This window comes from Homalodisca vitripennis, chromosome 7, assembly GCF_021130785.1.
Source record: "Homalodisca vitripennis isolate AUS2020 chromosome 7, UT_GWSS_2.1, whole genome shotgun sequence".
NCBI classification, from domain to species: domain Eukaryota; kingdom Metazoa; phylum Arthropoda; class Insecta; order Hemiptera; family Cicadellidae; genus Homalodisca; species Homalodisca vitripennis.
The window spans coordinates 20,086,987-20,102,013 of NC_060213.1; the positions used below are offsets into that span (position 1 = coordinate 20,086,987).

At 31.5% G+C, this 15,027-nt stretch overlaps 1 protein-coding gene across 1 annotated transcript in view; it reads right to left on the bottom strand.

The window, feature by feature from the left end:
• Positions 1-4,257: 4,257 nt before the first annotated feature.
• Positions 4,258-15,027, bottom strand: part of LOC124366975 (RNA polymerase II elongation factor Ell) — a 142,045-nt gene continuing 131,275 nt past the window's right edge. The window contains exons 9-11 of the mRNA XM_046823613.1: positions 10,513-10,748; positions 7,461-7,632; positions 4,258-5,012 (exon numbers count right to left, since the gene is read on the bottom strand). Coding sequence (XP_046679569.1) covers positions 4,863-5,012; positions 7,461-7,632; positions 10,513-10,748 — 558 coding nt within the window. The 3' untranslated portion in view covers positions 4,258-4,862. The remainder of the gene's footprint in view (positions 5,013-7,460; positions 7,633-10,512; positions 10,749-15,027) is intronic.

Sequence of the window (15,027 nt, forward strand, 5' to 3'; positions counted from 1 at the left end):
CTTTTTATACTACATATATTACAAATACTCGTACAGCGTACAGCATTACGTCGAGGAGGGGTTCCGACGCGGGTTCGGACCCGCTCCTGGACTCGGCGATTTGGCAATATCTGGCTGACTCACTCACACTCATGGCAGTTCAGTCTCTCGGGAATGGTGGAGAGATTTGTCATAAGATTCCGATCACAGCTACGGTAAGAGTCCACCCATACCCACCCACACACGTCGACTCGTCTGCACCGTCCACGCTCTCGTTTGCCCATCCATCCGTCTGTGTCGGCACCCACGCACATTCTCCAGTCTATTTCCAAAACCTTTACACAGACTTGTTTGTTTGTTGCTTATTCCAAGATTATACATATCAGTTGGTATTTGAAAACTAGCTTAGAGTTGTCCGGTAGTTTTTCAACCATTTTTGTTATCAAGAAAAAAAAAAATTACATATAAGTGAGCTGAAACAACTCTTATAGCCTCTAATGGATTGATGTGCATGTGACAATCATAAATCAATATTCCAAATTTTCAACTTATATTCCTGGCACTGTATTTTAAATACAATATTTTATATTTTCTACGTTGTTGCAACATTTACGTAAGTATTAAGATGATTACGGATAATCAAAAGAAAACGAAATAGTATCCGCTAAATTAGTTAAGATAATCTGCTAGCAAATTTTTATACTAGGAAAAAACAGAATGCTATTTCATGAAATTACGGCTAGACTCGGATAAATTCCAATATCAATGATCAAAACTCAGTTAATTTCAAAATGTAGTCTCTCCGAAAAGAGCTTCTTCTACAAATTACTCTGTTATTATGGATAAGGATTAACCCATTCAATATACCTGTCATTTTTATTTGAAACTGGAACTCATAACTGAACTAAATGAGTTAAACAAGTATTTTTTAACAAATTGTAGCTCAAATATTGTTATCGTCACACAACAAACGTGAAACTCGTCACGATGCCGGAGAACCGATGGATGAGCAAACGCAGACGAGCTTGTGCAGAGAGGACCGTTTTAAAAACATCATGTATTACAGAAATAATTTCTTCCCACAAATAAACTATTAAAACTAATGTGTAAAAAAATTCACTACTTTAATAGTAAAAATATGAGCATTCAAGACACACAACCTCTCGAAATTCAGTTGAATCCAGACTGTTCTAATCTATAAATATTTTCTAACAACAGATAGATTTTTACATTATTTTATAAAATCTTTACATCAAGTACTAAAATCCTCTCAACTAGTGAAGATGTCAGTAATTTCATTTGCGCTTTTGTTGAAACGTCAGTAATTCAATTTGCACGTATAATCACAAGTGCCCCCTCTTCTAGTACAGCACTTCAGTCTTCGTATTAGTTTGTTTATTTCTGTACGGCAACTACGTTATATTGTTATACAATGTTATAGCGTTATATATGGCAGAAGATGTAACAAAGCCTATTAAATCAATCTCAAAGCAGAAATCAGCTGTTTATTAAATTGAATTTCAATACAATATTCGCTTAAGTTTGGAAAAAAAGGGATACTAATTTTGAGGTTTAAACAACCACTATTAATGACCGTGTACAAATTTTACTTCTTTTTAAAAATTGTATTGACTATAGAAAACCAGACCAGAAGATCTGGGGAATTTTTTTAAATTTATTGAAGAAACCACTTCTGGCTCTGGTTTGTAATTAATTAAGTAATTACGCTTAATTTCCGAATCCATTAAGAATAAATTCTTCTTTGCCAAATTCAATTCTTGAGTATTTTTTTACAATAAAAAAAATGCGGAAGTTTTGGTAAATTTTTTTTTAATCCCTTAATTTTAATCTCAAATTGCCATAGAAATATTCGACCAAAAACTAACAAAATTTCCGACATCTTGATCTTTAACACAGAACATTATATACACTAGGTATCAGATTATAAAATACCCATTTACAAAAAAAGTTGCAACACTGAATATGTAAAAGAAACACTGTACATTATCCCAATAGATGTTGCAATTTTTCTATACTACACACATAGGAAAGTTTTGTTAAATGTTTACTATAACCGGTCTCAGCGGGACAAACCACTGGAGATGTATAAAAATACTCTTCAAGCTGACCACAAATATTGCGTCTGTTATTTCTTTGTTTTGAATTTTCAAACAGACATCTCAATTTGCGTATGAAAACGCACAACTGTTAATTTAATAATAAAACAACCCAAAGCTCAACCGTCATTTAGACAACCCTTCATAATACTTTGAATAAGTTTTGTAGAACTTCAGAGTATTATAAGTGCTGCTTTTACAAAACCGAATTATATAACTGATCTTAAAAATATTCTACAATCCATTGTTTGGATCCGATTTTCTAGACGGTTGATGACAATTTAATTTTTTTCTGCCAAATTCAAAACTTCAAAACAAAGAAATTACATCAATAAATTACAGCTTTTCCATTAAGTACTAGATCCACCCTTGGGTCTCTTGTAAATGTGGAATAATTGCCTCTGTGTCCATTTGCAAATCAAGAATCTCATCTAAGGTAACGGAACACGTGTATTAAAATTGCTTGATTGTCAAAAGAAAACTTGTAACCGAACGAAATACCAAATTAGAGAATTTGGAACAGAATCTAATTTCTTTTTTTCAAGAGAGGCACATTTTTATGGCACACGTTTTCAAACATTTTTCGACAACTGAAAACGGAAAAAGAGCAAAAAACCAGAAACGAAATGGACACGAGGAATTTGCACATTTACAGAACAGAGTTTCTAGGAGGAAAACAACAGATATTGGACTTTAAAGATGATCGGCTGGATGTGTTGAGGACGGTGAAAGAATGGTGGAGTAAAGTTTGCTACACACTTCGCACTAACACAACAGTAGATTCTAATTCAATCAAACATTTAACGTCAAAAATTTATTGCTTAACATAAAGAAACACTTAGTGTCGAGGCATAAATCTTTGCATAAAACTGTTGACATTTTGAACCGGTTCGTTTTCAAGAAGGACACTCGTTGTTTATAACTAACAGACAGTACGCAACAACATGATTACATCGGCTAAAAACTGTGCCCGTGTCATTATTGCGAGAGGTAGACGTTCTGTGAGTTGTGAGTGCGCTACGCGACGCACGCGCAACTGACACAAACTTATCGGTTCACCTCGGTTGGAAGACTTACTTCGAAGCGCAAGTGAGGTCAATAACCGACGTACAACTAACTCTTCCGTAAACCAGATTGTGATTCGACAAATAACATTAAATGTTTCTACTTGTGGACAGCGTGGTTTTTCACTATAGTAACATTATGATTTTAATTTAAATATTACGTATCGCAGGGGCTAGTGATTTTTTTAATTCTGTCATTTCGGTGAATTGTCGAAAAATTCCGATAAAACTCAAGTACAATTAACGTTCCATTAGTGTTAAGTAAAGTGTAACCGTTTACTGCATTTACGAGAAAATTACCTGAATGAAGTGAGAACGAGACTAAAATAGAAAGAAATAGATTTCTTAAGAGACAGAACTTAAAAAATCACTAACGCCTAATATTTTACTTAAACATCTGAAACACCAACTGTTGTACTTTTGTTCGATTAAAAGAATCATTTCAACACATACATAAACGCTTTACAGTTTTAAAATTGTAAACCATTCGATATTACGACAAAGAACATACAACCAGAATTAGCCAACTACGTTAATGGCACGATATTACTGCATGTATAGTAGCACACTAAGAAGGCATCAGATCTTCCTTGTTTTGGAAGAAACCATAAAATCATTTTTAACAATTTATACTCTACAGTTTAACAATACAGATGAAAACTCTTTAAAATAAAAACGAAACTGTTGTAAAATAAACTCTGTAGCAAAACTATGGTAAAAAAAATATTTTTTTGTGGGTTTTGTTTAAATAAATGAACTTTGTTCAAGTGTTGAACTGCAAAAAGAATTTGGCTGCCAAACGGTTTTGACAGTTTGTCAAAAATACATTAAAACAAAGTAAAAAATTACTTTCTATTTTATAATTGTTTAAATAGATTTTGTTTAATGGTCAGGTTTTTTAGAGAATAATCCTATATTTAATTCAAATTAAATTTATTTCCATGTATGTTTTGGAATATTTTAATTGTATGTATATTTTCACTTTTTTACTTAGCGTATTAACAATCAAAATAATATTAGTTGGAATTTGTATTTTTTCCAAAATGATAATTTGAATCAATAATGTAATACAAGATTAAATTCATAATTACACAATATATACCATTATACAATATAATATCTTGACAAACAGTAAGAAGCTTTGAAATTCAACATATTTTGCATAAAATCTCAATTGAGCTTAAACAACAATTATTTAAAGCAATTAAACTCATTAAAATTAGCTTAATTTTAAAACACAATAAAGAGAGTCTGAGATTAATTAAACTTAACAGAAAAAATAAATGAGATAAAACCGGCAGTTGGAACTGCGCCTAAAACGAGATAAAGCAAAATAGACACTGGCGATCTCGAAGTGAAATCTCGAAATAAAACTGGACTAGAACATCGGACAAACCCAAATAAGGCAGCTGGCGGATTTGGGCACTTGAAGAGTTGTGTGGACCATCCCGAAAATTAAAAAAAATCTAGAAACTTCCTCCCGAAAAACGCGCAGATGGTAACTGTTCCAAAGTAGCGGGGGGAAAAGCAATAAAACCGATTTTATTGCTAACAACTTATTACTAACAATAATAGTATAATGATCAACTGAGCTAACAAAGTCGTAGTACGTACAAACCTAAACAAATTTCAGGAGAAATGAGTTCCATATTAAATACAAAAATATATGTGGTGGCGAGTGGGTGGAATGGGCGGCCTGCAGCTACGTGGAGTGGGCGGCGTCGTAGTCCAGGACCAACTTCTTGATGTGGGACAACTTGTCGTGGAGATACTGGAACCTCTTCCTCGCGTCGTGGTGCTGTTTGTCTTTTTTGCTCTCCTGGTATTCTTGTAAGATCTGATTCTTTATTCTCTGCAACACGACAACACCAACCGTCAATTCCAGCGTTAGAAATCGATTATTCAATCTCTATTATCCTTTTTGGAACATTAGCGATAGATTATTCTATGAGAAACTGCTGCTTCTTCAACTTAACACTAGATTAGCTCACTGGATTATAGTTTTCCTCTTAAAATATACTGAGTATTTCCTTTTATTACTTTTGTGATTCCAAAATCAAAGAACATTCGTTAGAAACAAATCCCAAATATTAATACCGTTTTAATGTGGTAATTCTTTATTTTTTTTTGTTAAGTTTGTAAATTGGGTGAAAAATTTAGATTAGCTGTCTATTACTAGAAATAAAATGTGATAAGAGGCGGAAATTCCTCTGACAGAGCTGTGGATGTGTTTTATTTAACAGTGTAATTATTATAAATGTAAAAATTAATGTAAATAAATAGACTTATAGCAAAAATTCTGTTTGAAAATAAATTACTTTGAAATGTATACAAAACTATTTTTTTACAGTGTTCAAAAGATGCGCCAATTTTAATCAACAGCAACATTAAAACCTCTTGGGTTATTTCTAAAACATCGTAGAGGGAGAAAAGTCCAGTATTTCAGAATAAAGCCCCCAGTTTTTATATTTTCTTCACAAGGAAGAAAAGCAAACAAAACTTGTACACGATTTCTGCAAATATTCAGTTTAATGATCGGTAAATTAAGTGTATCTAAAATGAAACACAGAAGTCAAATAAGGAAATCTAGACCATAAGGAAGCTTGTAGCTGCACAATACGAAACTTAGGGCTCCTTTTTAACTTATGCTGCTATTATCAATAAAAACTGGAAATTAAAAAAAAAACCCACAATTGATTTGATAAACAATCAAAACAACAACAAGCTACTTTGAGGACTAATTGCTGATCCCAATCAGCTGTAATTGGTACTAACAAGATAAATAACAGCAAATGTTAGCGATGTCGTAAAATTTATCTTCTACCAACAACACGTTTTTTATTTCACTTTATATTAAGGAATAAAAAAATTAGTTAAAAGCAGAATATTAATTTTGTTTAAAATTTAGTTTATCAATCTGACAATAGACGATTTACTTTACAAAATAGACAGAAATGCACTTTTGAAAAGTTGATCAACGCCAGTGCCAATACTTTAACTATTATTTAACGGTTCCTAATCTTCCGAAACCTCGAGCACTTTTATGACCAGTAACTTAATTTCAGTCGAATAATTATGGGGGATTTCTCATTTAAAGATGTAATTAAAAGCACGCAAAATTATTTTTAAACATTTTTATACGTTATTTAGAAAAAGAATATCAAACTTTGTTGTATTTCATTGTTTAAATATTCAAAAAGTAAACCCTCGCAGAAAATTTTTTTTAAACGTTTGGATGCGTATTAGTTATCTTTCAAATGACAACCTCAGATAAAGCTACAATAAATAGTAACGGTGTAAAACTGCATGATATTTAACATTGTTCTTATGGGTAAAAAAATTCAAGGTCGTTTCATTAAAACCTCTTAAGTCAATCACTCTGATGTAACTACAATTTTCATGGTCAAAAATTACCCTAGTTTTCAAGTTTGCAACTGTGAAGATTTATTCTATCTAAAACAAATTGCGTTTAATATAATTGTGGCCAGTTTCATTATGTCATCAACTTTATTTTTTGTTAGTGTTATTTTTTTGCGTCACATTCTCGAAGAAAGCGTTAAAGAAATTTATCCAAATATTCACGACTATGTCCGACCTATAAATAAAAAGAAAAAAGTACTCGTACAAAAAACTTAAAATTTTAATTACAAAATAAAAGAGGACATAACACGATTTAGGATCTTATAAACAAGAAACTTTGACTAGCTATGGTTTCCCATTGGTCAGGTTTATTAGCAAATATATATTTTATGTTGTGATATTTTTTTCCAAGATAAAAAAAAGGAAATAAATTATTTTTCATTTTCAAATTTATTATTTAACGCTATTAAATGTTTTCTAATCAACTTGTACAATCTGACAATAACAAACAAAAACAGTAATTATAAATTTAAAATATTCAGGAAAACATATCAAACCGACCTTCTCATCGCAAAATGTTATAATCATTGTAGGAATCATAAAATGGTAAATTACGAAAGAGTATTACGTTGCTTATTTTTTTAATATATTTGTAGTAGTCTAGTAGCGTAATACAGTGAATTTTCAAACTTAAATATATATTCAGGATCCGGTTGAAACTGTTGTCTGGATTTTGACATTTTCGATTGGAATATTTAAATTTTAAATGTCGTGAATTATTTATAATTTTGTATTCTACTTAGTTAAAAGTCAGTCAATTCCGTGATGGAAAATTACAATAAAATCCGTTGGTTAATGAAAATTTCTATTGTGTTTGTTTTTTTTAAATATACAAATTTTTTCTGAGATTGAAGTGATAAAAGCCTCAAGAGCAAATTACCTTCCAGCCTTCGCTGTCCTTTTCCTCACTGAGCAGCCGTTGCTCGAGCTGGGCGAACTTGCCGGAGACCTTGGCGACGATGGTGTGGAGTTTCCGGTACTCGTCGTAGTTGTTGTTGAAGTCTTCCTTGTAACGGCGGCGTTGCTCCGGTGACTTTATTGGAGGATAGTCACTGTAACAGACACGACTTTAACGTACACGTTCCTTCTCTATGTGTACTGTACACAGATGACACCACACTGATTAGTGCAGAACTAGCTATAGCTTGGTACTCTGCAAATAGCCTTCTAATAAATGAAAACAAAACGGAAAATATAATATTCACCCCTAAAAACCATCGAATTAATGATAGTTTATTCAAACCTGTAAAACTACTTGGCTTCTATCTAGATAGAAAATTCTGCTGGAATTATAATCTATGTACAGCATTTTCTAGGGTAATTTTCCTGCTGAGAGAACTGAAGTCCTGTGGAAATTTAGAAACACTTATAATGACAAAGAACGGCTTATTTCACAGTCACTTGTGTTATGGCATTCGACTATGGGGTAATTCCAAAACAGACAAAAACGCTTTTGTTTGGAAGAAAATTCTATTAGAATATTAGCTGGATTATCCTATCCAGAGTCTTGCAGACAACATTATAAAATGAAGATTGATTTGAAACACAATGTACACTCCATGAGTATGATTCCAGATCAAAAGATAATCTTAGAACTCCTAATATAAGGCTAGATAAATATTATAAAAGCCATAAATACCAGCAATTAAAACAATTTAATAAGCTTCCTCTTTTCTTTAGATCTTTACCTTTAAAACAATTTAAATCAAAAACGTCAGATTGGCTTAAGCTTAAGGAATTTTAGTGTTATATAAAATTTTATAGGAATTTTTTGAGTATATGAAATGAGTATATGTTGTTAATAAAAAAAAATAAGGATACTCCGTAATTTATTACATTTATTTTACATTTTTATTCCATGTCTATGTGTGTTCTTAATGTTTTATTTATTTAAGTAGATGAAATATTTATTACAATAGATATGACTAGAAACTAATATTATATATATACAGAAACGACAGCCCGGGATAGAGAATTCTATCGCTGAATAGACAATGTTTTTTGTTGTTAGACAGTAATAAATAAGTCAACAAAATAAGGAATATAAAACGTTTCGTTTCCAAAGTTAGGGTCACAATTACAGTCTACATGTACGGTGCTGAAATTGTAGGAAACTACATTTTACACAGTGCAGTTCAGTATGCAACGCAGTTGTAAGTTTCCTTATCTTCTACGATGTTTACATTTGCAGTAAAAACATAATGTTAGTCTGTGTTGTTGAAATTGTAGGAAACTACATTTTACACAGTGCAGTTCAGTATGCAACGCAGTTGTAAGTTTCCTTATCTTCTACGATGTTTACATTTGCAGTAAAAACATAATGTTAGTCTGTGTTGTTGAAATTGTAGGAAACTACATTTTACACAGTGCAGTTCAGTATGCAACGCAGTTGTAAGTTTCCTTATCTTCTACGATGTTTACATTTGCAGTAAAAACATAATGTTAGTCTGTGTTGTTGAAATTGTAGGAAGCTGCATTTTACACAGTGCAGTTCAGTATGCAACGCAGTTGTAAGTTTCCTTATCTTCTACGATGTTTACATTTGCAGTAAAAACATAATGTTAGTCTGTGTTGTTGAAATTGTAGGAAGCTGCATTTTACACAGTGCAGTTCAGTATGCAACGCAGTTGTAAGTTTCCTTATCTTCTACGATGTTTACATTTGCAGTAAAAACATAATGTTAGTCTGTGTTGTTATTGCAGTAACTAATTATTGCAACTACTGTTTTATCGTGTGTTTGTAACGTTTTCAATTCCACCAGTGAGAAATATAAATATTTAACATTGTATTGAAGCTTATTGAAATTTGACAATATTGTAAAAACTAAACATTTGCATTTAGCAACTCACTTCGCTACCAGATTTCCTACCCCACCTGTACGAGTTATTCTAGTTTACAACTATGAAGGAATAGTGGACGGGAGACAATAATTTATTTACAGTCTCGGCCCTGTGCGGCCAGCGGGTTTCTGCATTCTGAGTGCCTCATTATTGTTATTATTCCTTGGATACAAAGTTGATATTATGAGCAAAGTAATTCAGTCCTTTGAGTAATAACATTATTGTAAATGAACCCTTTTAGTGCCAGAGATGAAAAATCTATGAAGAAGTTCCAGATTATTTTTTTGAGTGACTATGAGAAAGGGCCAAAGATTTTTGACGAAAACTCAGCGTTTCACAAAAAAATTCACCTAAAACTTGTTTTTTATCAAAAACAGCTTATATTTTATTTTCAATTGAATATTGTACATCATACAATATGTAAAAACTTTTCTTTTATAAATTTTATATTAAAAAATTTATTTGTTTAATTTTCATATTTAACAATATTATTTTTTATATTTAAAAATCTTATTTTTCATTATTTTATATTTTTAAATCTTATTTTTTTAAATTTTTATATTTAAAAATCTTATTTTCATATTTAAAATCTTATTTTTATATAAAAAAAATCCTATTTTTATATTTAAAAATCTTATTTTTATAATTTTTATATCACTTTACACAATGATGTTTCCATGGAAAAAATAATCAATTTGAGGTGAAATATCTATTATAAAATGTTTTTTGAAATTTCAATATTTTTGTGATAAACAACAATTAATAACAATCTAAAATCATGTGTAATAACCTAATAATATACCATAAAGAAAATTGTAAAATAAAGTAAAAGGCCACATGTGTTTTTATCTAAAACGCAGGGGTTTAGAAAAACACGACTTAACATTGATTTTTCATCATAAAAAGCACTATTTGATTTGTTTCAAGAGTAAATAAATTGTGCAAATTTACCGTACATGTTTAAAAATTTTGAGTTTAATAGCTAGAAAGGTTGTAAACTTTCCTGAGCTTTCCTTTTGGAAAGTACTGAATCTTTCTGAGTTTAGAGCTAGGGGGAGGAGAGAGATTGCGTTATATTGCGAAAGTACTCACATCAAGTACTTATATAAAGGTGTGCTGGGGGCTTGAGGGGGTCTCCTCTCCCGTTCCTTCTCGGGACTGGTGACCGGTTCGGGCTGTGAGGGGGCAGGCGGGGGTTGGCGAGGGGGCTGGGGCTCTTCGTGCCGCTGTAACGTCAGCGGGTAGCCGGTCGTGCTCACGTTGTTGACAAACCGCGACACCGGTAAACTGGGTTTCGCTGGAACCGGACTCTCGTTCCTCCTAAACACCTGTGATAAAAACATGTATGCGTTTAGCAACATTATATGTGTTATTCTATAGAACATTCACACTTATTATAAGGAATAAGAATATATGGTGCAACAACAAAAAAGAATCTGGATAAGTTACAAGTCCAAGAAAAAAGAGCTCTACGTGTTATCCTTAGATTTCAAAAGACTGATTCTGTTAAGAAATTATTTACAGAAAATGGAATTTTAACTGTATATATTTATGAAAACACTCAAATTTTAGTTAATAGTCATCAATACCTTTGAGAGCAACACCGTACCGAGAGCAAACACCTTTGACCATGACCCACTCTGCAGCTCAGCCGCCTTTCACACATTCAGCATTTCAAAATGAAAGTGAAAATTGTAGTGCGGTTGAAAATATAGGTTCTAAAGTGTCTAGTGCTGTGCTTGTTGAGATCGGTAAGGGTGTCGTTCAAGATATTTTAAACACAACTGTAAATAGTACTAATATAAGTCAAATTAATTTATCTCTGTCACCTGATAGATCAGGACAATGTATTTAGCCTACCTGTATGTACAGCACTGCCATGCACAATACAAAAATCAATCAGCCTTAATATAATCTTCTTAAATATTCAAGTTTAAAGAATAAGGTTTCTGTTTTGGAGAGTTTCTTTGCTTGATTTAAATATTTCAGTGGTTTGCTTAACAGAACACTGGATGTCAAAAGATGAAATTATTAGTTCTTATCCCATTGGGTTTTCTTTGTGCTGCAAGATTTTGTAGATCAAAACAAATAAAGGAGGAACCTGTATATTTGTTAGTGATAGACTAAAGCCTAGGGAATGTGATGTAACAAGGTTTTGTGACGAACTAAATTTTTGAGGCAGCAGCTGCAATACTAGATGATTGTAAAACTGTTGTAGTTTCAGTATATCACTCTCCCAAATGGCCAATCCACAGGAATTTTTGCTAGTAAATGGAGAAATTTTTAAATTTTATTATGAATTGGAAATTTTACACTATTATAATTGGGGGTGATTTTAATAGTAAGTTTGATATTACAAAACATACCAAAACTGCAAATGAATTTTTAAACATTTTTAAGACAGTTCAACTTTTTCCCCTTGAATAAAAATGCAACCAGGGGTAAAAATTGCCTAGATAATGTTTTTTATCTTTAATCACAATTTATATTGTCTCCTCTTAAACTACCTTAATCGTTTCCTTACTCAGATCATGATGGGATACTTGTTAATGCATGTCAAAAAGACGGATTTGTTGACTCAAGGGGTACCTCTCAACATATAAATAGTATTCAAAGCGTGGTACTACCTAAAAAGAATATTAAACCTCTCTCTTTACTTCTGGAGTCTTATGATTGGCCGTCCTTGTTAAGTGAATATACTAAGCAAAGTTCTGCAACACTATTTACTAAAATTTTTGATGTTATACTGAATAGTATTAATCATTACAAAGTTGTTAAAAGGGTAAATAGAAAAAGAACAGAGCATAAAAACAATACAAACAGGATTGGTATACAACTGACAATTAGCTATCATGAAGGAAAGGCTACTGTTCTTGGACAGATTAAGAAAATGTAACAGGGATAATATACATCTAAATATGGGGTTTTATGAGTTGAAGTGTAAATACAGGTGTTCTATTAAATGAGGCAAAACATGCTAAAAATGTTTGAGTACATTCAAAAATAGTAAAAATAAATGTAAAGCTGCCTGGGATGTAATTAAATATAATACAGCAACAGCAAAACAAAATATTTGTAATATTGAGCCTGATGTGTTTAATGATTTTTTTCTCGAATCTGTAAAAGAAATTAAAAATAAGTGTTGTTAATTCCAGTTTTACATTTGTTGAACTTATGGAATCAATCTCTAATGATAGCTTAGTACATTTTAAATGGAAAATTGTTACTTCAAATGATTTTTTGGATGCTGTCAGGGGAATGAGCAATTCTGATAGTCAAGGACATAATATAGTATGTCTAACAATTTGTTAAAAAGTATTATTGGTAGTGTGGCTGAGAACCTCTGGCAGTGTCTATTAATCATCTGCTCGCTTCATGACGGTATTTTTCCCTGAGCAACTCAAGATTTCACGAGTATGTCCAATTTTTAAAAGGGGTCCTAAGGACCAACCTCAAAGCTACCGCCCAATTTTCTGTTAATTCCTGTATTGGGTAAGCTAATATGAATCATTGGTTTGTAAGCAAATTACTACTTTCTGGGAAAGTAATAACCTTCTGGAACCTTCACAATTTGGGTTTAGAAAGGATAAATCAACTTTTAATGCTCTAGATCAATTAGTTTTAGACAAATTCACTCAGCTTTCGAGAGCAAGGGCTTTGCTCGGGCTACTTTTTGTGACTTGAGCAGGGCCTTTGATTGTGTTGATAGTAAAATTCTTATATCTAAACTAAAACATTACGGATTTTCTGGGCCTAATCTAAATTTTTTTTGAATCATATATTAACAATCGCAAGCAACTGGTCTTTAATAATGGTAAGTGGTCTAAAGAAAGCCCTCGTGGAGTGGGGAGTTCCACAGGGCTCCGTCCTAGGTCCCCCACTCTTTTTTAATCTATATAAATGATTTACCATTATCTCTTAACTCGAAAACCATATTATATGCAGATGATACTACAACACTTTTTAATGTCAGTCAAAGTGTACATGATCTGGAGCTGTTGGCAAATGATACATTAAAAAAATGCATCAAACTGGTTTCTCATGCTAATGGGTTTTTGCTAAATAAAGACAAAACAACAAAAATGTTGTTTACTCTTAGAGCATATTGCTGGTCATTGGACGAAAGCTATTCAGACTCAGTTAAATTCTTGGGTATCAACCTTGATAGAAATTTGACATGGGCAACACATATTGATTATCTAAATAAAAGACTCTCACGAGTCATTTAATCTTCTGAGTAGACTGAATGATAATTGTACCACTAAATTCTATAAGAGCCGGCATACTTTGCCTTTTTCCAATCTGTTTTTAGATATGGATTAGTCCTATATGGTAATTGCACCAGAATTTCCTAAATACAAAGTATTACAAAAAAAGGCAATTAGGGGCTCTAAAAAAGTGTGATACCAGAGAGCATTGCAAACCCCATTTCATAAATTTTCGTTTTCAGACATACGGTTTCTAAATTTGTATATATATGACTCGGTGGTTTACATCCATAAAAATCCAAATTTGTTTAAATTTTAAACATAAAATTCATGACCACAACACGCGTAAATCGAAACAATGCTGAAATTGGACATTTTCGATTAAGCAAAACCCTCACCAGTCATGTTGTAGTATCTTTGAAAATTTTATAACTTTCTGGAGAAAAAATATTGCTCATATCCCTTTGAATATCTTTAAGAATAAGTTATATTCCTGGTTGTTGGAGAATCCGTTTTACAGTCTAGATGAAATTCTTCAACACCAAAAGTATTGATTTTTAATGTGTTTGTTACTGTTACTGACAATTTGTACTGTCAATTTTTTGTGATTTTTTATTTATTTTATTTAATTTACTTGTAAGACTTTATTGACTATTGTATTGACTTGGTTAACAATAAGCAATATACTATGACTTTGTCAATGATGTAATACATTTTCATGACAAAATAAAATTATTATTATTATTATTATTATTATTATTATTATAATACAACACAAGGCGCGACAGAAATGTCCCATAACATAATTTCGAATTTTTCAAAAAGAAAACTGGTTTTATGGGACCTAAGTTCTTTAAAAACCTACCAAGAGTGATAAGTAAAGAACAAAATTTAAAAAAAATGAAAATCTTACCCGCTGAACCTAACACTTTATTCATTTGAGGAATTTTGGAAAGAAGTTGAAATAAGAAGGGAACTATTATATGTATTTTGTTGTTATCTTAATATAATTAATTTAATGGTATTTCAACAGCAAATTTGTGTTTTACTTGACACTATTCTTGTACAGTTCACAAATAAAGACTTTTTGAATCTTGAATTAAATAAATAAGTGATTAAACTAGTCTTTTACACAAACAATGTCCAATGCGTAAACATAAAACACAAATATACTTTTATAAAATTTAAAATGAAACAGTTTAAAATGTTACAGCCATAAAGGTTCTCTGGATGCTACGACAGGTAAATATGTAAATTAATTATTTTAATATAAATACATTTTATTGTTTTGTTAGCATACCAAATCTTATTTAAAAATTCTTCGGATTTTACTGATCTTTACGCTCACACATGATAAATTTCTTCCTGATTATTTTCACAAAGTTTCTCAAAAAATTCC